General features: G+C 40.1%; 1 protein-coding gene across 4 annotated transcripts; it reads right to left on the reverse strand.

Moving 5' to 3' along the window:
• LOC129173072 (ceramide synthase 2-like) lies at positions 1–27,672 on the reverse strand. Of its 4 annotated transcripts, none has more exons than XM_054763570.1 (11): positions 27,559–27,672; positions 18,827–19,003; positions 18,621–18,738; positions 16,091–16,209; positions 13,482–13,539; positions 13,332–13,382; positions 10,511–10,603; positions 8,960–9,088; positions 8,241–8,347; positions 5,779–5,932; positions 1–5,700 (listed from the first exon to the last, which is right to left on the reverse strand). In XM_054763570.1, exons 2-11 carry the CDS (start codon positions 19,000–19,002, stop codon positions 5,542–5,544), a joined length of 1,164 nt encoding a protein of 387 aa, XP_054619545.1. In that variant the 5' UTR covers position 19,003; positions 27,559–27,672; the 3' UTR covers positions 1–5,541. The 4 variants fall into 4 exon arrangements, with proteins under 4 accessions (XP_054619545.1, XP_054619544.1, XP_054619542.1 ...); XM_054763569.1 differs by having other exon boundaries at positions 27,261–27,639; XM_054763567.1 differs by lacking the exon at positions 27,559–27,672 and adding an exon at positions 19,916–20,166.

The following is a 27,672-nucleotide window of genomic DNA, read 5'->3' on the forward strand; positions in this document are numbered from 1 at the left end:
TTTAGGGTGAGTCCACTTTATTTTTGCCTTCAAGCTTGACATTAATAATGGCTGAAATCTTACAGACTTTACTTCCAATAAAGCATGGACAAATATTTTCATCATCAGTATATTACATCTCAGCAACACAAGACGCACACTAAGGCCAAACCCACACAAATACGCACATTTTAAACAGGCATACATTTCTATGCATTATGGCCTCTCGTCCACACTCAACCAAGTTTTTTTGTCCTTAAAAACGGAGCTTTTGAGTAAGTCTTGCTCCAACTCCCTGTGGACTATAAAAGTGACATTTTTTGGTTTGTGTCCTCAGAAATGTGGGACATAATCGATGGAAGCCCGTTTCCGCCACTGAAAGAATAAAAATATCCCAATGGTAAGTCATAATCATGAGGTACAAACTGCACGTGTGCCGCCTTCTTCACTGGAGCCTTTGTCACATGGCACTCGGCACATGCGCAGTTTATATCTCAGAATTTGGATTTTTAAATCTCATAATTTTGATTGACATCGTAATTTTGATTATTTATCTCATAATCCCGACTTTTTGTTTCATAATTTCTACTTTTTATCTCAGAATTTTGAAATCTCATAATTCTGACTCTCGTAATTTCTACTTTTTATCTTGCAATTTTGATTTACCTCATAATTTCGATTTTTTTAATCTCTCAATTTCAACTTTTTATGTCATAATTATGACTTTCCCATCTCATAATTCAGATTTCTTATCTCATAATTTCAACATTTTATCTCATAATTATGACTTTTTATCTCATGACTCTCCTATAATTCTGACTTTTTATCTCCTAATTTTGACTTCACATAATTCTCTCGAAATTTTAACTTTTCATCTCATCTCATAATTACTACTTATTCTTGTAATTTTGACTTTTTATCTCATAATTATGACTTTCTCAAAGTTTCAACTTCTCATAATTATGACCTCATCTTGTAATTTCAACATTTTATCTCATAATTCTGACTTTTTATCTCATAATCTCCTAATTTTGACTTCTCATAGTTATGACTCGTCATTTTGACTTTTTATCTCATCATTCTCAATTTCCTATTTTATAATTAAAATTTTTTATCTCATAATTTTGACTTTTTAACTCATAACTTTGACTTTTTATCTCATAATTTCTACCTTTTCTTCATAATTTCAATTTTTTATCTCATAATTTCACCTTTTTATGTCATAATTTGGACCTTTTAATCTATAATTTCAATTTTCTTATTTGATAATTTCAATTTTTTATCTCATAATGACTTACCATTTATTTTCTTTCAGTTGCGGAAACGGGCTTCCATAGTAATCTCATATTTTTAAAGCTTTTTTCCCAACAGAACATGAAGGTATTGACTTATGGGTGTTGGTTTCATTTTGCGTGTGCGTACGCCTTATAACACGTACAGGCAGTTAAAGAAAACATTTCTGATGTAAAGACAATGTACATTGTAGCTTCTTCAGGCTTCCAATTGGCCAAAATGTCAATGACTTGCCAGTGAATGTGTTTTTATGTGAACAGACATTTTTTTTTCTTTTAATAATATCCGCATCAGTGTTGCCATAGCCTGAATACACTTTTCTACGAGGACAAAACTCAAAGGAAAAGGTGAGTAGGGAGGCCCAGAGTGCATTATTTGTTGGCATCTAGTGGCAAACAGCAGTCCAAATGATAAAGGCACTTGTCAACCATACTCTGCTGATGTTCTTGTTAATGAATGAATCAACAAATTTTGACACAAAACACTACTGACAGCCAATCTTTGGTGGACAGTAACGCACACCTTAAAAACAAATCAGGACGCAAACCTGAGTCAGTTAGACTGGGATTCGAATGTAACACTGAATATGGTCTGACTATCTTTCAATAGATCCGTCCAGGCAGCCATAAAGTGCATCTTTGGTTGAAGAGAACACTGAAATGTTTCTGAATACATCCCACGAAGAACTTAGGAACACAGCGGAACCTTGGTTAGCGTTATTAGTTCGTTCCAAGGTCCGACACTAAGTGAATCAATTTTGGCCATTAGAAATCATGTAAATCCAATGAATCCGTTCCAGAAAGCCAATAATGTTAACACAAAACACGTTTTTTTAGCTTTAAGATTCTAGTTTTACATGCGGTAAACAATTCCAAATGTATATAAATGATGAATAAAAGGATTAAATTAACATTTTTGCCTTCATTGAAGACGTGATTCTTGATGCGAGTGTTCCCAAAGACACGATGTGGCAGCGAGACACAACACAGACACCACTTTACTGTTTTGCCATGAGTTTTTTCTTGAATTCAATAGTGTTTCTCACCTTAATAATCCAAAATGGAGCCACAGACGGTTTCAAGTGCTAGCATTTTACTAGAGAAGGTGAAAAACACCATTGAAGTGAACTGAAAAACAGGAAGATGGTGTCAGTGTAGTGTCTCGCTGCTACATCGAGACTTTGGGACCAATCACATCTTCAATGAAAGTAAAGGTAAGCTTAAATCTTCATTTATCCCTTTTATTTATACGTTATTTATACGCATTTAGAAGGTGTTTTGTGTTAACATTTTTGAGTCAACCCCTGATGATGTCATAGACGGGCTACGTAGCAGACTTCCCGTCCCGGGTGCCATTTTGCATTTAACAAGCTAGCTTCTTTGTTAGAAGCCAAGGACGTTTCGTGATACAAACACATTAAGAACACAGTCGGACTCACGCAGCGTATTAATAACACGACAAGACGCGCGCCGTATTGTACACTAACTGCAAAATGTACTTAAACCGAGGCAAAATGTTGCCGTTAACTGAAAAACACAAAACCGGGGCGGACGCTAACTGAGGTTCCACTGCATAAGGGTGTCCATTTTCGACCATACAGGAAATTTGAATGTGGGGTTCACTGTGATACATTTAGCACATTCTATATATGCATTAAATATATTAAGCTACCTGACCAAATCATCATATCATAGCTTCTGTGTTACACTGTAGGTGACGGCTAATTATTAGTGTCGTACCGTGGGACTGTTTGCGTCGACACCCCCTGGACTGCTGACGTCAAAATAACCAAAACTAGCCATTTCCTGCAACTATCTTTAAACAAACAAACAAAAAAAAGACTGGATTTTGTTAGTTTTGGTGGTAGAATGCAGGGAAAACTACCATGCTTTTATGTTGAATCTTAATTTAAACTCAACAGGAAGTCACCGTGTGCACGTTTTCACGCTGTAACAAGACGGCAGTGGTATTACCGTTGTCGTTTCACGCTGATTAGCGATAACGAGGAAGTTGACAAACAGTGGTACCTCGGTTTCCGTTGTTCAAATTGCCAAAGGAAATAATGTAAATCTAATACATCCGTTCCAGAAAACCAAAACTGTTAACACCTTATATGAAGAATAATTACAAATTTACATGCGGAAAACAATGCTAAATACATACACATGAGGAATGAAATGGATAAATGAACTTTTCACCTCACGTTTACCTTTAATGAAGACTCTTCTTGGCGAAAATGGCGATGAGCGGTGAGGGAGAAGGGTAAGTCGGAGCCACACGGACACCATCTTCATGTTTTGCCATGAGTTATTTTGTGAATTCAATCGTGTTTCTCACCTTCTTGATCAAAATGCCGGCACTTGAAACTTTCTGTGGCTCCACTTTGGGTCATTTTGCAGCCGTGATTAAAAGAAAAGCAGAGACTTGAGGTGAGAAACACTGTTGCATTCAAGAAATAACTCGTGGAAAAACAGTAAGGTGGTGTCCGTGTTGCGTCTCGCTGCCGCATCGTGTTTTTGGGAACACTCACATGAAGAATCACGTCTTCAGTGAAGGTAAAAGTAACCTTATATGCTCATTTATCCCTTTCATTCATCATTTATATGCATTTGGAATTGTTTCCTGCATATAAAACTATAAGACCCTAGTTAACCCGCGACCCCTAGTGAGGACAAGCGGCATAGAAAATGGATGGATGTAAAACTATACAGTAATCCCTCGTTTATCACTGTTAATTGGTTCCAAGCCCGACCGTGATATATGAATCAATGTTAATAAATGCAATACCTTTGTATTTAGAGCATAAAAAATCCTGTTCAAAAACTTGTAAATACATTTTTTAGCATTATTAGAGCCCTGTGGACATGAAATAACACCCCGAGATCACCTTTACACTCATAGAACCAAATATAATAAGCATAATACTGTTCAGTATTATGATGGAAAATGGCAGAAATTAGGCATAAACAAGAATGAAGAAAAGGCAGCATGTTTAGAAGCTATCATGGAGTTTACATAAAAGTTCTCCGAAATCAGTCACTCACAAGAGCAAAGATACTTTCCGCTGTGTGACAACATGGGGGTGGATCTGGCCAATCAGTGCCGGATTGGATACTGAACAACTTCCTGTATTTTACAGTGTACCAAGGGCTTGTATTTTCCTTCATTTAGCAATTTTTACGCTTGAAAATGCTTTATTTAGGCCAAGAATACATCAGATTTGCTTAAATATGCATTTTTTTGGACAAATAATAGGCCGTAGTCCACCACAAAACAGCGATCATTAATTAAATCCTGAAAAAAACGTGGCAAATCACAGGGATTACTGTGATTGTAAAACTATACAAACGTCTTCTGTGTTAACATTTTTGGCTTTCCGGAACGGATTCGTTGGACTTGCATAATTTCTTATGGAAAATATTGGTTCGGTTAGCGTCCGTTTCGGTTAGAGTCAGACCTTCTGGAACAAATTAATGACGCAAATCAAGGCTGCAATGTGATTGACAACATTTTTCATGCTCAATTGTATGGCGGTCGACTACGTATGTCGACGTTGAATGTTTATTAAGAACCCGGTGCAGCGGGACGTCATAAACGGGTTCCACTGTATTTAATAATCTATCCCAATAACACTAACACGCTGCACACCCCTGGTGTGTAAGTTTGGGTTTACACCCAACAGTTTATGTCGACTGAAAGCAAACATCACATTAACTAAAAATACACGTCAAGCATAGGCGAGAATGTTAAAATGATTTTGGACTGTGCGTGTGTTTGGTATGGAAAAAGGCAACAAAAAAAAAATCCGTAACAACAAATGATTTCAGTTTTGACCTTGGGGGCGAGTCACAAACTGTTAAAATGTCTTATTTAGCATTCTGCTGCGCAAGCGATGGTCCATACTAAGACGGTGTACCTTCCTTGTACACTGGTTTTAGAGTAATTAGTCACAAGCAGCCATCAATATTAAAGGGCAGAGTGTCATCAGACTTAAGGAATGTCTGTCCAAACCTCAGCAGCTCCCAGTGACGAGAAAAAGCTACAAGCAGTGTGGCAACAACTACGTGTGATTGGGTGAAGAGAAAAGACATTTCAGTACCAAAGGCACTTAATCATGATATGTTTCATTGTTCAATTTGGATATTGTATTATCAAGTGTGTGTGTGTGTGTGTGTGTGTGTTGCCTCTCTTCACGCCACCTTCCCGCTCTTTGCCTTCCAGGTGCCACATGAAGGCTTTCCACCTGGCCCAGCTGCTCTCACAGTCCGCTCAGTCCGTTTTTCTGCGGTTGTTGTTGAGGGGAGTGTGACCGTTCCGCACGCGGCCGTTTTTCATCGTTCCATTGCGCTCGCTGCTGCCGTCTTCATCGTCTTCGTCGTCGTCGGACTCGGTCTCCTCTTTGTCGCTGCGCTCGTCCTCAACGATGTCCTGTCAAGAGCGAACAAGAACGTGTCACGTGGCCCGATAGCGGAGGTTGCTGGGGTGCATAAAGGTGATGCTTCATACGTTGCCGGGGAGGAACTTGATGACCATGCGGACGATGAGCACCGCCCAGAAGACGTGCAGAGCCAGCAGCACCAACAGCAGCCCGTTGAAGAAGTAGAAGCCAAAAAAGGGCTTGTAGAGTGTCATGGGATACACCAACGTGGCGTGTAAGATGCTGCACATGGAACAAAGCAAAGCAGTGTTCATCAGAACCACATACACTCGCCACCAAAGGCCCAATAGACAAAACCAGCATTGTGGATAATTTGCTTGTTGTCAGCTGTAAATGAAAAGTACACTAATATCTCGCCACTTTGCTCCTATCTAGAATTTTGCAGCTTCACTCTATCATGGTTTTTCAAAAATATGTTAATCATGCCATTTCGTGGTTGAATACAGCCAATTATCATTAAAAATTAAGCTAATTTTACATATTTTTTTGCCCAAATGAAGCCTTTTTAAGCATAAAAATGGCTATAATGAACTAAAGTCTAAGGCACTCAGAAGTGAAAGTTGTGGTGATATGTAGTATTCTTCATTGGTCACTAGGTGTCAGTCATGTTACTGGAATGTTGGGTGAGACACACAAGCACCAGACTTGATCGCCAGAGCAACAGGATTTAATTGCAGGTTTGAAATGACTCAACAGGCACCATAATCCCTAACATGGGCTAATGCTGCTCAACTCAACTGTGAACCCTCAACGTCAATTCCTGTCCGCTCCCACAACTCAACTCACCTTGCACCAGAACGCATTAACAGCAACACACACGTCTTATTTATGTCTTATTTTTTCTTATTATGTCTACTATATTGGGTAACACAAGTGTAAAGGTGACTATAGGGTTGTTATTTAATGTCTAGATGACTTTAATAATGTTAAAAAGTGTATTTGTAAGGTCGTAGACAGGTTTTTTAATGCTCTAACTACAAAAATATTCAATTTCTAAGTAAGAAATCCTACTTTGCAGAACTTTACGCATTACGCTCGTGTCCGGAACCAATTAACTGTGGTAAACATGGGATTACTGTACAATTTAGACCAGGGGTTTCAAACTCACAGCTTTTGGGGGGGCAACCATATGTTGTGGCCCCAGTCCAGTCTTATATAAACACTGTATTGCAATGATCTTCACTCCCACAAGAGATGGTGAGAGTCACTTAAGCTTGCTTAAAAGGAAGAGGCTCTATAATTGGGCAAGCAATACCCAACACTCAGCTCTCAGTCAACTTGTCACAGTTATGGTCCCTTAGCCATAACACTAACTGCAACAACGGTGTGAACAGAAAAATGACAGCACCACATGTAACAGTTAGGAAAACACACACAGGGCAACTCCTACTACAGGGAATAATTAACTACATTCATTTTAAACATGTAACTTGAGCAGCTTTTTTTTTTTTTTTTTACACAGGGAAGCATTCCCAGTGATGCCAGCTCCCAGCTTGCCTTGTGGCACCCTTTGTAAATAGTTGCTCAAAGTACATGTTTGCAGTTTACATTGTTGTTTATTATCCTCTATCTGCAGTTAAGTTGCTGTGTGATGGTTGTGGCATTATTTATTTTAGGACATTTTATAACTGATATGTTGAGGAATGACTTCCTGCCGTGAATGACTTCATTTATTGTGGTTAATTGGTTCCAGACACGACCATGATATGTGAGTAGGATAGAATAAGTAAGACACCTTCTTTATAAATGGAATATTTACATAGTTAGAGCACAGAAAACCAGTTTACAACCTTCTTAATACGGTTTTGAACATTATTAGAGCCCTCTAGACATGAAATAACACCCCTATAGTCACCCTCACACTCGTGATACCCAATATAGTAGACAAAATTAAAAGTAAATAAGCTATTCAATACATAAACCATACTCGTGCTTGTGTGTCTTACTATAAATGTCTTCCCTACGGGACTTGAAAGCGGGACAGACAAGAAGTGAAGTGATGTCTGAGGGGTCAGTTGTGTTTCAGCTTTGTGTAGTTAATGGCCGTAAAAGTAGCCGGTGTTGTTATTGTTATTATTAATATTTATTAGGGATTATTGTGCCCGTTATGAGATCATTCAAAGCTGTAATAGAAGCCTGTTGTTCCAGCCATCATGTCTGGTGCTTGCGTGTCTCGTCAATCCTAGTGACCAGTGTAGAATACTACATTTCATCAACATCATGGAATGTGCTTGCTTAAGCCTTATATTTGTATTTTAGTTCATTTAGTCATTTTTATGCATGTTAACTGCTGAATTTAGGCAAAATATATATATATATTTTTAAATATGCATATGTTTTGACTGATAATAGGCTGTATTCAACCACAAAACAGCATAATTTGTTAATACATTTCTGAAAAGCTGTAATTGAGTGAAGCCACACAAAGTTCTAACTGTAACTGAAGTGGCGACGGACGGCTGTATTTGACCACTATTTTGACTGGTGATGCACTGTAAGAATAAAAAGAGTCTAGAAACAGGATCTTTACCAGAAAGGGAAAATAATGAGGCGGGAGATGATGAAAACAACAGCAAAGACTGTAAAGATGCAGTTGCAGGTCCTCTTCCAACCTGCATAGTTGAACATCTTGGCTGACTGGAATGAAAGACACGCCACTGTTAGCATCTTTCCACCTCTAGAGGGCAGACACTACACAAAAAAGGCATTTTCAACAAAGAAAACATATCTGCCTCTGCTGTATTGTGACTATGTGCACAAGTGATGTTAAATTGGAGGTTGCTTTCCTTTACGTTTGACATAGAAACAGTCCTGCTATTTTGTATTGTTGTCTTAATGCATGTTTTTGCATGTTGGGTAGAACCTCGGTTTTCCTCAATGATCCGTTCCAAAAGGTCTGAAGAAAACCAAATCAATCTTTCTCATAAGAATAATGTAAATCTAATGCCTGTTCCAGACACACCAAAATACATGCAGGAAACAAAACAAAATACATTTTCGACACGCTAAAAATAAACAAATAACAGTGTCAATAGTGTTTCTCACATTCTTTAGCAAAGTTCTGTCACTTGCTACTTTTTTGCAGCCGTAGTCAATATTAATTAAAAAAAAAAAAAAGCACAGAATCATCTATTTTTTTTTATGTGGCCCTAATACTCTGTCGTACTGAACAAAGAGTGGTGATCTACAAAAAAAGATCTTTGACCCGTGAATGGAATTCATCAGCAAGATTGAAGCAGGGTGTAATACCTCCATAAGATAGTCGGCTGCATCGTGCACTAACATGATCAAGGTCCCTCCCCTGATATAGTTGACCAGCCAGGAAAACCCGATGAGGACAGTGGTGGCAACATGGTGAACTATTTGCTCTTTAAAATCCTGAAAAGAGCCAAGAAAGATGGTCAGCATGGTTTGTCTGTAAAATCAGTCACTGATGGACACCTCAGTGATGTTGCAGTTTCACAAATGATTAACTTTCCTATTCCACAGGAGCGTGGGTTACACAGCAGTGCCGTGCTAACATTTCAAATCGAAACATACAAAAGTTATTTCACCGAAGAGCTGCAAAACCCGTTTCAACACAACGGCATCCCGGAAAACCACAGAGAGCTCAGTTACTTCCTGTCCAACTCAAAATCAAAGCTCAGAGTGTCTGTTTACTCCGAGCATATGATGTCGCGCATTAGCTAGCCCTAGAAGCCTGCATTAACAAGACATTAGCATGTCCTCATCTTTCTTTTAACCTGGGCCATTTTGTTAGAAAAAATTATTTCTCCGCATCTACATGGATCATCCTCCCCTCGTTACGAGCTCCCCACTAACCCCAAGCCTGTAACGTGCAATCTTTATGTTAAGATGTTTTGGACCTTCATTTTTACACCTTTATACTTCTACATGTGAATAATATAACAATTGAAAGGATTATTGTTATTATTTCCTAAACGGCGGCGTCACCCCTGTGACGTAATGGGCAATTGAAAATGAAACTGGTGTCGAGTCAGTTCCGAAACCGAAGTTCTCTACAGTGAAAAAGGGGTATTTATGACTGAGGCGAGAGCTCACTCAGTTCACGCCGTTCTATGGAACAAACGCGCCAAGGTGGTGAAACCAAAGCACCGAGTGAACCCTCTTCCTGCCTGTTTCAGGCGAGAGACGAGGAAAACAGGCACGCATGTTTCACAATGAAATATCACAAGCACGACTCTAAATTTACCATAGGTATGAAGGTGCGTGTGAATGGTTTGATTGTCTATATGTGGGTGTACCCCGCCTCTCGTCGGAAGTCCGCTGTGATAGGCTCCAGCATACCCTAGTGAGGATAAGCGGCATAGAAAATAACAAGCTAATGTTTTTTTACCATTACCTGAATTTACCCGGTAATTTCACGATAACATGACGAGATTACACATTTTTTGGGTTGCACGGTGATAACAAGCCTTTTGATGTGGCCCGCAATGAAAACATCCCCCAAAAAAGGATGATTCCGTTTCATTCGTGCACTGGAGTTGCTGTTGGCGCTGATAAACCGCAGATTTGCTGACAAGCTTCGCACTTGGGTCATGTGCTTTCAGCATTCCGACCTGTGTGCAAAAAATCCTCCCAAAAAACGACCAAGCTGTCGGCATCAGGGGACTTTTTCCCAGCACATGGACTCACTTGGCACCTCGTGAAATGCAGAAGGCATGGGTGAAATCGAACATGGGCATTTGACGTTCTAAAAGTCAACACACTTCAGGTTCAAGTCCAACTCCTCAGGCTTTACGGGATGTAAATATTTAGGAGACCGTGCACATGGCTTACCTTACGTTTGACATCTGATGCTACACTCACAAGCAGGGACACATAGAAGCCCAGTTCAGTCATGTAGTACCAGTATTGAGACTGTAATACTGGCTGGGTGGGGAGAGGAAAGAAAAACACATGTTTTAGAATAATATGTTGCATGCAATAGCACCTATTAACTTTTGTCATTTAGTAAAGAAAACGACTGGCCACAAGAACTCCTGGCAAAAAAACAAAAAATAGTGGAACCCATTTAGCTTGAATTTGGCTAGCTCTCGTCGTATCAATGTACATCGACGTCGGCTTAAGCGGGCACTTTTTAGTAATAAGAACACAGAGGAACGGGACTTGATGAGTCGGTCGACTTAAGACGGGTTGTCGATATAAACGGGTTCCACTGTACACTTAAGGGGTCACTGACATGATTTATCAACTTTGCTAAAATATGTTAAACACTCGTGGAAAAAATGATTAGACCACCTTTGTTTCTTCAGTTTATTGATCCATTTTAATGCCTGGTACAACTAAAGGTACTTTTGTTTGGACAAATATAATGATGATAACAAATATAGCTCATAAGAGTTGAATTTAAAAGCTGATATCTTTCATGGTTTTCTTGATAATAACCAAAAACACTTAAGTTCTTATATGAGTAGCTATAGCATTGTACTGCCAAAAAATGTAACTCTTACGAGCTATTTTTGTTGTCATTGTTATATTAGTCCAAACAAAAGGTACCTCTAGTTGTATCAGGCATTAAAATGAAAAAGAAACTGAAGAAACAAGGGTGCCCTTAATTATCTTCTACACTGTTTTTTGAAGACGGTAAACAGTAAATTCGCAAAAATTACGTTTATAGTTCATGCCGCGCCAGCCATGACGAACTCGTCATAGCAAAGCGTAAGTGACATCAGCGGAGTAACACCCCTCAGCTAGAGCAGAGTAAACAAGGCAGGTGGTCGACTTCGGTCGGTATATTTTTCATCGAAATAGTAGTCTTGCTAAAATGTTGTGGTGCTGCTGGATGTTCACAGTACCTGAGTGATCCTGTAAGTTTGTTTTCTTTTCCGAAAGACAAAAGTTTAAGACTACAATGGTCAAAGCAAGTACAGAGAATGTGAGACAAATTAGACGCCCACCTCGAGTTCTGTTCTTTACAGTGAACAATTAACTGACGACTGCTATGACGGAACACTGTTACAAGAGCATTTGGCTTGAAAGTACTCTATAAACGTATTTTGAAAAAGGAGGCTATTTCTGATGGGTAAACAGGAGAAAAAAAAAAAAGACAGGAAGAACGAAGTCAAATTTGCCACAGAACAGACTAAGTCATGTCTTGTTTACAATAAACATTGTATTTTAAACACTATTCCACGATAGCGACAAGCCTGTAAAGCATTATGCAGTACATGTTATATAAACATCTTTACAGAGTGATATGTTGACGGTAGGGGGCGGGGACGGGGGCAGTGACAGCACAATACACCACAAAAAAGGCTAAAAAAATCCCTTTACGCTCATTAGGAGGCCAATTTAAAACAGTAATTGAAGAATAAGTAACTACAGAGTAATTTACACTTATGATTCTGTGTTTTGAAGTTGAGCAATCTTCAACTCCATGTCTTAAGGCTTAAGTCCATGTTCTGCAAGTTCTCTATTTCATCTCCAAGTGTTTCTCCCTTGTTTTCTCCTAGAAAACTATTGACACATAGCTTAAATCTTCGCTATAATCACTGTAAACATCCTCTGTCTCGTACGCCGCTATGTTTGTGTCGCCGTAGGTGTTACTTCGCTGATGTCACTTCAGGAAATGATGCTTTGCTGCGACGACGAGTTCGTCATGGCTGGCGCCATGAACTATAAATGTCACTTTTGCAAATTTACCGTTCGCACGTAGAATTAGAAACAATATATAACATACCGAAGCAAAGTTGATGAATCATGTCAGTGACCCTTTAAAAGAAAGCGCCAGCAAATGAAATGCACATGAATTGAGAAAAAATATTTGATCAGCGCTGGTGGTATAGTGATACACGCTGCTGGGGTTCGATTCCCGGCCAGCGCCCCGACTGTGGCGTCAATACAGTGCCGAAAAACACTTAAGTGCGCATAAAGACCACTCTCCTTTCTGATTGGTCACTTGGTCAGAGCCAATCTGACGCAGACTAGGGTGTGTCATCATGGCCTCCTTTCTCTCTTGCACCAAGTCAGTAAATCATCACAATTACTCCCAAGGTGTTCAATAAATTAATCATTTAAATATTCATCTGTTCCTCAACTTACCTCTTTTTCCTCTGACATCTCCAGCCTAAATTTTCAATAAAATTCTGACGTGGAGACAGTATGGGTTTTAAGTGACCAATCAGAAAGGAGGTGGGATTGCGGGGCGGTCTATTCAATGGCCGCCCCGAGTGTCAAAACTCACAGTCACAGGTAGTGACCACACACAAACAGAGAGCGGCAGAGAGCTGTTATTCAGAGACGCAGAGCGAGGAGAGTGGTGTTTGTGCTGATTGGGGGTTTTTATGCGTGCGGATTTTGGCACTGTATTGACACCACAGCCAATGGAGATGTTCAGTGCCAGTCCCAAGCCCGGATAAAAATGGGGGGTTGTTGAGAAAGAAAGGGCATCCGCCGTTAAAAAAAAAAAAAAAAAAAAAACACAAAGCGAAATTGAACCATGCGATCGACTTGCCTGTGAATATTTGCATTCATCCAGGGAATTGAATCAGTCCAGCTGTGATCAATTCAGTGCCCTGAGAATGCAACTGACCGCCAACGGGAAAAGCCGAAAGACAACAACAACAACAACAAAGTTAGTTGGGAGTTATTAGCGTACCATTTTTGGGAAGTTATCCCACATCCTCTTCATATTATAGAACCATGGTTTCTAAAAAGAGAAAAGACAAAACCCTTTTCAGTCTCTCAATTAGATTCCACTTGTATGAAGATGAATGCATTGGGGTTTTTTTTACACTTTTACACTCACATCAATAACGGTTGCCAGGCCAGCGAAGAAAGCAATAAAGTAAAAGGTAAATCTCCAGCTGTAAAGATAAAGTGTTTTTGCCATGAGTAAAGCCTTCCAGAAAGTCAATTGTTTTTTCAACATCACAGTGTATCCTACGCACCTCTATTATCTTCCTTTTACTTTCGTTTTGGCACTATTTATAGTGTTGTTTGAACATCACACAGAGTATCCTGCGCACCTCTGACAACTGTTGACTTTCATTATGACACCAGTAAACCCAACCCACACTGTCCATTCAAACACATCACATTGCTTCCATCCAGGTCACTGATGGCCTCGCCTGGTAGTGTAGGTCCCCACTCAGTGACTGTGTGGATGTGAGTGTGAATGGTTGTCTGTCTATACCAGGGGTCGGCAACCTTCAGCATCAAAAGAGCCATTTGGGCCCGTTTCCACCTAATTAAAGCCCACTTAGAGCCACAAAACCGATTTGCCCACGAAACTTCAGGTAACGTTACATACAGTTGTTCCTCGTTTATCGCGGTTAATTGGTTCCATAGTCGACCGCGGTAAGTCCATTTCAATATTCAATATTAATAAATGGAATATTTCTGGAGTTATGGCATAGAAACCCTGTTTATGATCTTCAAAATACATTTTTTAAACATCATTAGATCCCTCTAGACATGAAATGACACCCATATAGTCACCTTTACAATTAGACTGGTATTTCCCAATATAGTAGATACTGTATGATTAGAGAAGGTACACATATTAGACATAAATAAGATAACAGACTCACACATTCGCAGTTCCTTGTTGTTTTCTGGACAATGTACTTCCCATGGTGGCAACAGTCACATCAATGTATTGTAATGGCGGCTTTAAATGATTTTACACCCCTATTACCAAATATAGTAGACATAATAAGAGTAAATATATCATTTAAGGAAATAAAACGCTGAAATGTTGCTCTTCAAGTGACCAGTCCAGAGTTTCGTCCACCTTTCCCCTTATAGACAGCTGGGAAAGGCCCTAGTTTAGCGGTAGAAAATGTATGGATGCTTCCAGATTTATTTGCATGTGGCAAACAGGACAAACAGACACCATAGATAATAAAAAACAAAAGAAACAGAAAAAAGCACAGTTTAAAACAGTTACATTTACATTGCTGCATTCATCAAAGAGACATTTGTTAAAAATTGCCACGCATTTTGCAAGGTGGCGGCCATCATTAATATGTGGTGTTCCCATGCACACCAAAATGTCTTCTTGTTGTGCACAATAAGGTGAGAAAATGCACGAAAATGTGAAGCAAACAAGAATGTCAACATCTTTTTAAGATACAGCAAAGATATAGCAATGTGATAGATTAATTTATCATATATTATTGTAATGGTTTAAGGGGTCCCTGACATGATTCATCAATTATGCTTAAATAGGTTATATATTGTTTGTAATTATGTTCTACATTGTTTGATTTTTGAAAGCGAGTCGTAAACTTGCAAAAATTACATTTATAGTTCATGGCACCACCCATGACCAACTAGCTCTCGCAGTTCAGCCTCATTCCAGAAGTGACGTCATCGGGGTGACACCTCTCAGCTAAGGCAGTGTAAACAAACGCTTCTTGAGGTAGCTCGTCGACTTGGTTCAGTATATTTTTCATCAAAAATAGTAGTTATGCCAAAATGTTGGATTGCTGCTGGATGTTCACAGTATCCAAGTGATATTGAAGTTTGTTATCCTTTCCAAAAGAGGTTAAAATAGACAAAGCAAGTGTAGAGAATGAGAGGCAACTGGAAGCCCACCGCGAGTTCTGTTCTTTGCGGTGATCATTTCACTGATGACCGCTTTGAAGGAACACCTTTACAAGAAGCATTTGGCTTGCAAGTACGGTATACAGGAAATAAACAAGACAAGAACGACCACTATGTCAAAGTTGGCACAGAACCAGAGAAAGTCATGTCTTGTTTACATAATGTCTTCTAAACACTATTCCACGGTAGCGACAAGGCTGCAAAGCATTATGCATGTTATGTAAACATCTTTTGACAGCGATACTGTGGGGGGCGGCGGTGGCAAAATATACAGTACAATAAAAAAACACTACGCTCACTGAGAAGCCGATTTAAAACAATAATGGAAGGATAGCCAACTCCAGAGTAATTTATACTTACCATTCTATGTTTTGAAGGCGACCAATCGTCAACCAATCGTCATCTCCATGTCTTAGGGCTTGAGTCCATGTTTTGCAAGTTCTCTACTTCATCTCCAAATGTTTCTCCCTTCTTTTTTCCTCAAAAACTACTGACACATCTCTCAAATCTTCGCTATAATCACTGTAAACATCTTCTGTCTCGTACACCGCTATGCTTGTTTACCTGACTGATAGTACTCCGATGGGGTCACTTCCGAAAATGAGACTGAACAGCGAGAGCCAGCTCGTCATGGCTGTCGCCATGAACTATAAATGTAATTTTTGCGAATTTACCATTCGCTTTCAAAAACCGAACAATGCAGAAGATCATGACAAACAATATGTAACATTTAAGCAAAGTTGATGAATCATGTCAGGGACCCTTTAAAAACAGAAGTTGTGTGGCGTGCGCAAGAGATGGAGCTACCTGGCTTCCTGAAACTTTTTGATCTTGCTGGGTCGGTCCTGGTTCCTCCGCTGCCTGAACCATCGCTGAACCTGGCGCACTGAGCAGTCTGTCTGCTTGCTTAGCTTTTCTAAAGAGGTCTGAGAACAAGCACAAGAGCGGAAAAGAAGAATTCAATAAACTTGAGAGATACTGCATTATAATGAACGGGGATATGTTAAGTTATGTAATGTTATTCATGTTGGTGTTTGTCCGTTCCAAAAGTCAGTGAAGGCACCTTTGGCTTGACTTGGTGTGGTTTGGTTTGGTGGAAAATGAGAAAGTGTGTTGACAATGTTGCATCATGATTCAGACTTGTGTGCTGTTTTTAATAATGCTTTGGCTGTTTATTAAAAAAAAAAATGAGATATTGTATCATATCGGTATCTCTCGCTAGGATGTGTTACTTAGTACACCAGTGTTTTCTTTCTTTTTCAGCACATTCCAAACGGTTGTACTGGCCAACATTTGTGCAATGATTCTGATTCGTTTTCCATCTTCTCTCAAACTCAGAATTGCTTGTTTTCACCCATAGGGAGCTCTCTGGTTTTCATGTTGTTTTCACCTCTAAATGCAGTCTGCACAGCCAAAACCTATCCTATCCAATCTGAAAGTGAGTGTAGACATTCAGTGCTATTTATTGATTAAATAAGTAACGTAATAGGACACACCTGGGCAACAAAACACACCTGTCAGTCACATGTTCAAATTCTTTTACTCACATAAAAAAAATGGGTGAGTTCAAACAAAGGGTGCTATCTACTAAGTTGTGCATCCGATCCAAATGAATAATGGAAAAGCGACCGGTCGTACTTGAAAAACAAACTACCCACCTTTAACCAGTTAAAATTTCCATGACTGTATTAGTGCAGAGTTTTATATTTCACACTTTACTTTGTTCTTATATGGATGTTTGTGCCACATTGTACTTTATTCACTCTTTCGATACCAAAGACGTATTTATACATTTTTTACCTTGTTTTGCACGAGAGGCAAAAAGAGGTGATGACGCAACTAATTACTAATGCAACTAATGCACTAACATTTCAGAGCACTTTTAAGCCATAAAAACAGTGGCAGAAGTGCATTTGATGAGAGCTGGTCAGGGATCATTTCAATAAGGAATCACACATGACAGGAAGGGGGACGTGAGAGAGCCTGGAGGAGTGTAGTGTGCAGACGGTTACGCACTGTAGGGACATTTTAACGCATGCACACACGTGCATACACATAGTTCAGTTCCAAATGTGAAATTTGAAAATAGTTCATGGTGTTATATTTGTAAATAAATTGTCATTTTGTTATAAAACAAATCCCTTTTTGTGTTGTTTATGTTGGTATAGTTGGTTAGATATTTGAGCTGCTAGAAAAGCAAACAAAAAAAATGGTGTCAAAGTGAAAGTTATGCTTGAAATGTATCTTTTCACAAAAAGCTGTTTTTATCCCCTTTCTAATCGGGAACTGATATTTTCCTGAAACTTACCTACGTTCTACTGCTCATTGTTAAAGAACGGAAAAAGGTAGAAGCAAACTTTTCTTCATGATCAAAGACGGGAGTCTACTCTTACTTTTGGTAGGTTCCATGTTTATACAAGTATAGCTAAAGAATACAAAATTTTGTGTGCCTTGAAAGACCAGTCAAAATCATCTAAAATGGCCGGTACTGGAGGGGTTGAATTTTGAAAAATGGCTGCGATGAATGAGTTAAAACGACCAACGTTTGTTTCCACTCAAAAGTAGAGTTTTTAAATTCAAAAATGACATGCATGTGGTGCAGCAATACCCGCCTCATTTGCTGCTGTGCATACTTAGAAGTTAAAACCATTTAAAACAAAAAAGGAAAATAACTCAATTCATTTCAACATGGCAATAAATATAATTACACATAATTCATCAATAGTTGTGTTCATCGATTCAACAGTATTTCAATCAAGCTCCATAGCGTTCATTATTTCCACAGGTCATGTATACATCCAGCTTGCTATTAAACATTACAATTATAAAATAAACCAAAACAATTACCAAAATGATATACAATATAGCCGAAATCAAGGCAACACACAAAAAGTACCGTAAGCAATGAAAACAATTTTAAATTCATCATAAAATGACAGCAACAGGAAGAAGAAAGTGTAGAGAAACACATTTCCACTGACTTATTATAACCGGAATTTGGATAATGATGAAAAATGCAGTTCTGCGTGCCTGCAGTCACAACAGGAGCCGCTGATTGCGTCAGCCTGCGGGGATTTCATCCTAGCCGTGGAAAAGCAATGTCGATGTCAGCTGACTGCGGTCTTGTGACGTCTACCAGGTGACGTTACTGACTTAGGTTACACTATTGTTCGATTCATAGAGCGTACAGACCCGAGCCCACTGTATCTGTACTGAACGCTTCAATACAAATACATGCATTGTTGCACACCTAATATTTATTTAAATGAATAAAAATGCTGTTGTTACCAAGGTGTGGCTTCCAAATAATAGTCAATAGAAGTCTGAGTTATTTTACCTGCGTGGGATGCTTAGATATGTTGCAGAAAAAGGCCTCCAGCGTGGAATTCGGGGGAGGACAAACACGTCTCTTGTCACTCACTCCCAGCAGAGATGCCAGAGGAATTGCTACCCACCTGAAAAGAAACACCCGTGGTAGAGATACTGCTCAAATATGTACACAAAGGAGCAATTATATTTGGCAAAATGATGCTAATAACTTGCCGTTCAAATATCTGCCTGATGACCAGGAAGCAGAGAGCAATGGGGATGAAAGCCCACAGGTCCCTAGCTTGAGGCAGGACGACATCATCTTTGGAGTCGTTGAGGTCGGCCCATCCAAAGCCCTCAGGGAACCAAATCCAGTCTGCCCATAGACACTCACTTAGCCAAGACAACATCCTGAATATTTAGGAAGAGAAAATGATTTATGGGTGCTGTTAATGCTGTTGCGGGTAAGCAAGACATTTAAACTTCCCTGCAATGGCATGAACCTGGCAATATGCCATGAGAGTATTATCATCATTGACTGGAAGCCAAGAATTACACAAGACATATGACACTGCTAAGTGTAGGGTATGCCTCTTCCACCAAACCTAAGCATGCCATAAAAGTATGCTGAAGATGACAAGTCCAATTTTTGTCAAATATGAAGAATAAAAACTGCATCCAGATCCTGTTAAATATCGACTTAAATGTAAGACCCACGTCCACCTGTGGGTGTATTTCTTTTTTTTCCCCATTAATTTTTTTACGAGAAGAAATAAAAACACACAGGAATCCCAACCTCAAAGACAGAATGCATGCGTCTAATATAATTACGTCGAACAAAAATAGTGAAAATATGAGACTGCCCAGATCTTTCAACGTGACAAAGCTTCCCAGTGGAGCTGAAAATGTAAACCATCAGATTGTTTACCCCCCCAAGTCCGACATCCCAGAAAGCCACATCAAAATCAATCTAGAACGACCAAAGTAAAGAAAGTCACGTAACCATTACCTCCTCATCCGAAAGTCCCAGCGTATTCATTTCATGAACTTTGCAGCGCTTAAATTGAGAACTCGTTGGACGGCTACACGCTGACTGCACCCACAGGGAAGTACACGCTCCGTGTCATCGAAATTGCCCATACCTCCCCCTTTGTACTACACGGAATAAAACATCAATTTAAACTACTTCTTAAACGGTCTTTTATTTGAGGGTGGCGTCATGAGCGTCTCCAAACGTAAACACACTAAGTCGCGTTCGGGCTGCTATGAAACGGCAGCTCTCTCCACTGCAAGTACCGCCAGCTTAGCACGCATGTACAGTACCTACGTGCCCAGAGGCGCTTCGGGGACGACACGACACGACACGACACATCAAAGATGTTGGCGGAAATCGGCGTATGTTTTGTACACATAATCGCCCGCTATGTTGCCAACTCCTCAGTAGGAAAGGTAACAATTGGCTGACATAGAAGTCGCTATATGACGTCATCGGCCAACGTGCATATCATTTGCATATGACGTTGTCCCAGACGCTGTAGGAAAAAAACCTCACAGGGCAGACAAAAAAGTAAGTGAGTAAAAACACCTTGATTACAGTTGGAACTACAGATAAACTTGATTCTTGGTTTGTGCATTTAAAATTGGGCTATCGCTTCATCAAAATACAATAATATTTTATCTCTTTACCTCTCAACATCTAGACAGCGTAATAATTACATCCGGACACAGCGTTCTTCCACCACACGTTCTTGACACACTGACAGCTAAGTGACCGAGCCCGAATGAGACTCGAGTGTAATGAGTAGTAATTTAATGATGCTTAAGAAACATTTACGTTTTAGATACTGCTCTGAGATCCACCCCGATGGCATCTCGTCACTGAGAGCTGCACTATGCTCTCAGTGTGCCGCGGAAGCTGACTGCGCACTGACGGCTTGTGGCCGCTTTGTGGCTCTAAGCAGCACCCACCGCTGCTCAGTGAGATAAGAAACTGTACAACAATACCTGCTTTCACTTTTAAGTCCCCAAATACGAGAGAAAACTTTGACGACGCCAGAAAAAGTCACTCGATTCGTCGCTAATCCAGGGGTAGAAATCCAGTGGAAGCAATTTGTTGCTTGTAGATTTTAACTTTACAAGCAAATTGCTCATCTAAGAAGCAATTTTCAGGCAAAAAAAAAGGTCAATTTTTTCCAATGTTTTTTCATCAGCCCTTTTAAAGCCGTCTTCAATTGGAATTGGTTTCTTGTTTGCTTCCAAATATTTGGCGTGCCTGGTTGCTAACGACCGTTGGTGAAGTGTTGATTTAATGTGTTGCTGTATTGCCTCCTTTTTCACCCTGTTGCTACCAGTCACAAGAGCCGACCCATGATCTGAACCAGTACCATGTTCCTTGCACACCTCACACCAAATTTCGTAAACACAATCGTCGTCCTTGACTTTATAACCAATGTCCGTGTTCAATTCTTTCATCCACTTCCGAACTGTTTTTAACGAGCTGGTTATGGCGACATGAGATGCACCAGGTCTCGGTGGCAGCTGTCGTCCATCACTCACAGTCGGCGTCCAGGAACTGTCACTGGTGCCTGTGGAGGGGCCTGCTGAGGTTGAGGCCAACTGAGAAACCGCGGGCTTATCCAAGTCATCGGCCGTTGTTTTTTGTTTTTTCGGAGGGTTGTTATTGTTATTGTTGTCCTGCTCCGAGTGACATGAGTCCGCCTTGGCAAAATACTGAGTAATCATCGTGTTCAGTCTGCAGATCGCCAGCTAAAGCAGCAGCAGGACCACCATATTTGTTTCCAACAGCAACAGACGATCTGCTGCAACACAGATCGTGATTGGATGGGAATATGTCTCACGACCAATCAGAGATCTGCTTTCATACGCACCATGGCCATAATACCGTAATACCGTACTTTCCAGCACAATTTGGTTTTCGCAAATTATATTGCACCCTTATTCCTGTGACCGAACTGACCCGATCAAACGCAAAATAATTCGTCTTAGATGGAAAATCTGCACGATTTTGACAGTTTTTGCACGCATTTAGCGTCTTGCGTCAGGTTAATTTCGGTCCATGTAATCGCTTATGAGAAAATATGTCAGCAAGAGGATTTGGAATGTCGCCAGATTGGGTGGATTGTAGGTCTGGACTTTAAGCTGTTAAAGTCCAGTTATAAAGTCACTGTGACTGCTGCAGGTGACTTGTCACCAATCTGTGCCAATGATTAATCAAGCTCATTGTGGTGTGGGAACTACAACAGTGAACAAACAGGTGAGCAGATAACAGCCTCTCTGCGGTTGAGCTTGAAAGAAATGGTCATGATTGTAGGTTTTTCCATTCAGCCCTTGGGTAAATTCTGGGATCTGGCCGCACACTAAGAACGTTTTTTTCTTGTTGAACTAGAACCCAACTTTTGGAGCTGACGTCGTACGACGTACAGTGGGAGAAATGATTGGATTTTGTAAGTTAATAACATGACAGAATACTAACATACAAATCCACAGAAAAAAATGAAATGAAGGTTATAAATTAATTTGTATTTGATTGAATGGAACAAGTATGTCTGACTGGATGGGGAAACACTTTGTTGGTAAGCACAGGTCAGATTGAAAGGTACACTCAGTGAGCATCTGACTAACTGCAACGCTGACATTGCGAAGAAAGCACGTGACTTAAGACATTGGGGCAAAAGTTCAAGGCACTTGGAGTGCCAGAAAAATGGGAGGACCAGAGGAAGCCATAGTACTTGAGTTTTCCGTCGCAGCCGTCTCCATCAAACATTGTATAAAACACACACACCACAATGGACGGAGAGACAATAACGCCAAGCGACTGGGAGGTCGACAGAGTTTTTTTGTGATGCAAATGCATTACTCTTTTGAGCGCATTATGTTTTGAGAAGCCAAACTTAAGTGACCCCAGCAACTAACCGGAACTACTTTCCTCCTCGCCGAAATCCGACCAGCACTCCGCTCACAGTACAAAGTGGGGGTGAGTCACTGTTGATGCACTACACTGCTGAAGGGGATTTCATACAACTTCATGTCAAAAAGTCCGTTTAAGGCACGTCTCAATTTGGCCAGAAAACATCTTAATGATCCCCAAGATCTTTGGGAAAATACTCGGTGGTCTGACCAGACAAAAGTTGAACTTTTTGGAAGGTGTTGTGTCCCATTACATCTGGTGTAAAAGTAAAGCCGCATTTCAGGAAAAAAACATCATACCAACAGTAAAATATGGTGGTGGTAGTGTGATGGTCTGGGGCTGTTTTGCTGCTTTGGGACCTGGAAGACTTGCTGTGATAAAAGGAACCATGAATTCTGCTGTCTACCAAAAAATCCTGAAGGAGAATGTCCGGCCATGTGTTTGTGACCTCAAGCTGAAACCAACTTGGGTTCTGCAGCAGGACAATGATCCAAAACACACCAGCAAGTCCACCTCTGAATGGCTGAAGAAAAACAAAATGAAGACTTTTTTAGTGGCCTAGTCAAAGTCCTGACCTGAATCCTATTGAGATGCTGTGACATGACCTTAAAAAAGGCGCTTCATGCTGTATCCACTTACACAGGATACATTACACGGGAAGTGAACAGAATACAAATGATAACAATGTAAGCAAACCAGTATCCAAAGTATAAAAAGCCAGCAATAAAGCCACAGTACACTCTCATACAGACACACACACACCCACACACAGATAGGTTTTCACCACCACGCGGCGCGGGGATTAGACCATATCTAAACAATGGGGCGCGTTTTTCTATTCTTCTATTCCTGCTGGCAATCAACCAATCAAGCAGTGTTCTCTACTAAAGGGACTGTAAGCAACTGCCTCACCATTACATTTCATTGAAATGTCTATACGTCTTACAGTTATCACTGTCGTCAATTTTTGTTACAAAGTAACTGGCAATCATGGCTGTCACACACAGCTGTGTGGTATTCACGTACATGTCGTAGCGCGTGCAACAGGGGTGTCCAAACTTTTTCCACATAGTGAAAAATGAAAGGGTGCAAAGGCCACTTTCATATGTAAAGCACATGCTAAATAGTTGTATACGTTTCAAGAAAAAAAACTGCATCTCAGGTTTGTGAAGCGTATTAAAAAAGCGTATTATTAGTATCAACTTTGGTCCTTCCTCTTTTTTTTCCCCATTTTTGCTGTTTCTTTAAAATTTTCCAAATATTTCAACTTTCTTAAATAATCTTCATGAACTTCAGTTGCGTAATATTGCAACTTTATTCTAGGGCTGTCACAGTTAACGGACGTTTCCTTTAACGGCAGTATTTTTCTTGACGCGCGATTAACGTGCTGACGTCCCGTTTGACCCTCGGCCGACGCCGTAGCTTGAGGACGCATTGTCACCTTGGAGTTACAAGCGGGAGCAAATATTGAGCAGAAATGGGGAAAGAAACGAGTACTGTCATTTGTAAATTTAGCGTCAAAGCCCTGACAGACGGCTCTCACAACAAGACCAAAGTTATTTGTATCTACTCTCGCTGTAATTGGAATTGTCACGGACTACGTTTTTTCTTTTCTTGTCTCTTATGCAGTGGTACCTTGGCGTACGAGTGTCTCAACTGTGTTTTTTTGGAAGTGAGCTGTGTCTGGGCTGATTTTTTGCTTGGAACTGTGAGCTGAAATTTGGGCACGAGCTGCTAGTTACCGGCGGGCAACGCCGAGGACAGCTATATAGAGGCTTCTGTCAATTCAGAGCTAGCAGCGCTAGCACTAGCTAGTCATCAACACGTCAGTAAAACATACACACATTACAGTGATCTAATTTATCTTATTTATTATGTATTGTGTCAACTGTGACAGGAACAATGTCAAATTAAAAGCACAAATTAATACAGAGCCACCACCCACCAGTACGAGCCTGGACTTTTAGTTTTTCAGAGGGGTTGTGTACCACAAATATGCACATTAGCACTCAAAAAGGTCATCAAATCTTACCTTTATGAATTCCCACATAGTATCAGCATTTGGGAGCAAATATGAGGTGAAAGAAAAAGACAAAAAATACACTATAGTAGTCCATCTGTGTGAATTTCTTTTGGAGATGAATAAAGTATCTATCCGTGCAGCTTCTGAGAAAGGGAGAAGGTGCGTTCAAGGACCGGCAAACAAAGTGGACAAATCGCCGCTCGCATTAAACATTGAAAAACTGGGGGATTTCTGACTGTATATTATTTTTGAATAAAATAATGGCCCATATTTCCAAAATTCATGTCCCTTCACATAAAATTTGATGTAGTTATCTTTGTCATTGCGTATCGAATCGTTTACCACGAAGAGATTTACAACCCTACTTATTGTAGATTAAAACTTTTTTACATCTGCGATTAATTATGAGCTGAGTATGGACAAAATGCAATTATCACGGTTATATATTTTAATCGATTGACAGCCTTACTTTATTCCCATGTTGTTGTAACTTTTTCCCCAACCTAATTTTAAACCAAAAAAAACCTTTATTTTGCTTTGTTTCTCATAATATTACAACATTTAAAAAATATATTTTTTTAATATACTTCAACTCTATGCTACTGAAATGACATTATTTTTCCTCATAATATTATGAGTTTATTCTCTAAAAAATTGACTTTTTTTCCTTTATTAAACTACTTTTTTCTCCTAATATTTTTACTTTATTCTCGCAATATTAGAACTTTTTCCACAACCTAATTTTCCAAAAATTCAACTTTGTTGTTGTGTTTGTTTCTCATAATATTACCACTTTGTCATTTCTGCTGGGTTTTTAAAATTCCAACTATTTCAACTTTCTTCTTGTACATTTTTTTCTCAACTTTATTCCCTTAATATTTTGACTTTATTCTCCTAATATTATGACTTTTTCTGTAACCTAATTTTCCAAAAATTACAACTTTATTTGTTGTTTTGTTTGTTTACGCTACTAAAATGTCATTATTTTCCTCCTAATATCCCGTTATTCTTGTGAAATAACTTTTTTCTCTTTGTTCTTGTAATATTACTGCTGATTTTTTCCATTTTTGCTGGTGCAGTTGGGTTTTTTTTTCTTGCTAATTTATATTTTTAAAATGTGCCACGGGCCAATATAAACCTGCTGCGGGCCCCACTTTGGACACCCCTGGCGTACACACACACACACACACACACACACACACGCAACAGCATTCTCAGAGAGGCAACCAACAATTTACATTCATGTGTACCTAACATTAGGAGTTAAACTTAGTCAAATCACTATCATTAGCTGATAACAAATATAACTAATGCATGTGTTCCGCAGGGCGTACTTTACGCACTCAACGCAGGAAAAATGCTTGTAGAATAGTGATAGGAAACTTGATCCCTTTTACTGACGAGTTCTTATGAGTCACTCACTGAAGTGAGCCGGGTACTCGATTCACTCTATAAATTGCACCCGTGTTTCAGTGAAAGTGGTTGGTGCGGCACTGTTGGATCTATGCTGCTACCCTCACCTACGGTCATGAGCTTAAGGTAGTGACCGAGAGGATAAGATCATGGGTACAAGCGGCTGAAAAGAGTTTCCTCAGGATGCCTCCCAAGGGCCCGGGAATGTCACATGACACATTAGGTAGACTGGCCTGGGAACACCTCTGGATCCACCGGGAGGAGCTGGATGAAGCAGCCGGGGAGAGGAAAGTGTGGGCTTTTCGTCTTAGGCTGCTGACCCTCGGACCCGAGCTCGGATACGCGGAAGAAGATGGATGAATGGTCCGTTTTGTCAAGTCTGTCTTTTCCACGTGGCTAGTACAGTTATACAAATGTTGTAAGACTAGCAGCTGTACAATGAATGACATGTTACCTTTCCTTTTTTAAATTTACAGTAGCTAGCGGTAGCTGGGGTAAGTGAACAGAGTCCCGTTATAGGAAAGAAAAAGTTTTGAACAACTCGTTCATGACTCGCACATCTTTTCAATTGGAATACTGGGGCTTTAGTCCACTCTGAGAAGAGAACATCATTTCTGGAAACACTCGTATGCAGCTGGAGCATCTTTTGGCGGACATTTAATCACTTCCTGCGTTGTCACTGCTTTCTACGTACGCTGTTTGCGTACATCATTAGGGAGTGGCTCACACGAACACACGCACACGGTCACAGCAACTATCACATGCGCGTGCATGTGGCGCAAGTGGGGAGTCACCCGGACATAGCGGAACCAGGCAGTGGGATGTTACGAAAACAAGTTTTCCATCCAAAAACTAACATTTTATATCTTTATTACCAGGGGTGCGCAATAGCCAAGTTTACTTGACTCTTGTCACGTCAAATAAACTTTGATGCGGAACGTCGCAAGTTTCGTTCGAAAACTTTTGGACTTAGTAAAGCACCTGAATGAATGCTGTGGACCAGTTCCCTAATTCCAAATTAAATAGTTCCTCAGTCAGGGGTCATTAATTTAAGCTACGAATGCTCTTATTTGCTTTTTAAAAAAACGGGCACAAACAGCGTAAACTCGGGCCAGTTAGCTAGTTTAGCTAAACGTTATGACGTTAGGCTAGCTAAACTTTGATGTTTTCCGTTCCGCTGTAAGCTAACTGTCAATAAAATCGCACTGCTAAAATATCTAACCTTCCCCAGTGGAAATAAGGTTGGCGTCTCAACTTTGCTACTTAAATAAAGTGTCCATCGTTTAACGGTGCCGCCGACTTACCTTTGTTGACTTTATGCGGGCAGGTATACTCTTGTTGTCTCGCAACAATCGGCGGCACTGCGGATGTTTATCGCCTTTTCCTGTTCAAGCTGACGGAATTCAATGGAAGTTCCCTCATGAAAGACACTCCAACTTGCTGAACATTCAGCGAGCTACAAATAGCGACTTTCTCCTTCTGTGGCAGCTCAGGTTCGCCTCATTCTCCGAGCGAAAGCTGATTGAACGCCACGGACCTCGTCTTTGAAGTGGGATTTCAAGAAATATGGTGGACCTTTGTGTATTAGCAAAGTATGGATACCTATCATTCGAGCAGTGGACAAATAGATCCAGGTAGTTGATATGAGTGGTAAACTGGGCCGGGGGTGGAGGGTGCGGATGGCAGGGTGGTAAACCCGTAAAAGTGACGTGAGCT

Source organism: Dunckerocampus dactyliophorus, chromosome 20, assembly GCF_027744805.1.
Source record: "Dunckerocampus dactyliophorus isolate RoL2022-P2 chromosome 20, RoL_Ddac_1.1, whole genome shotgun sequence".
Taxonomy (NCBI): Eukaryota; Metazoa; Chordata; class Actinopteri; order Syngnathiformes; family Syngnathidae; genus Dunckerocampus; species Dunckerocampus dactyliophorus.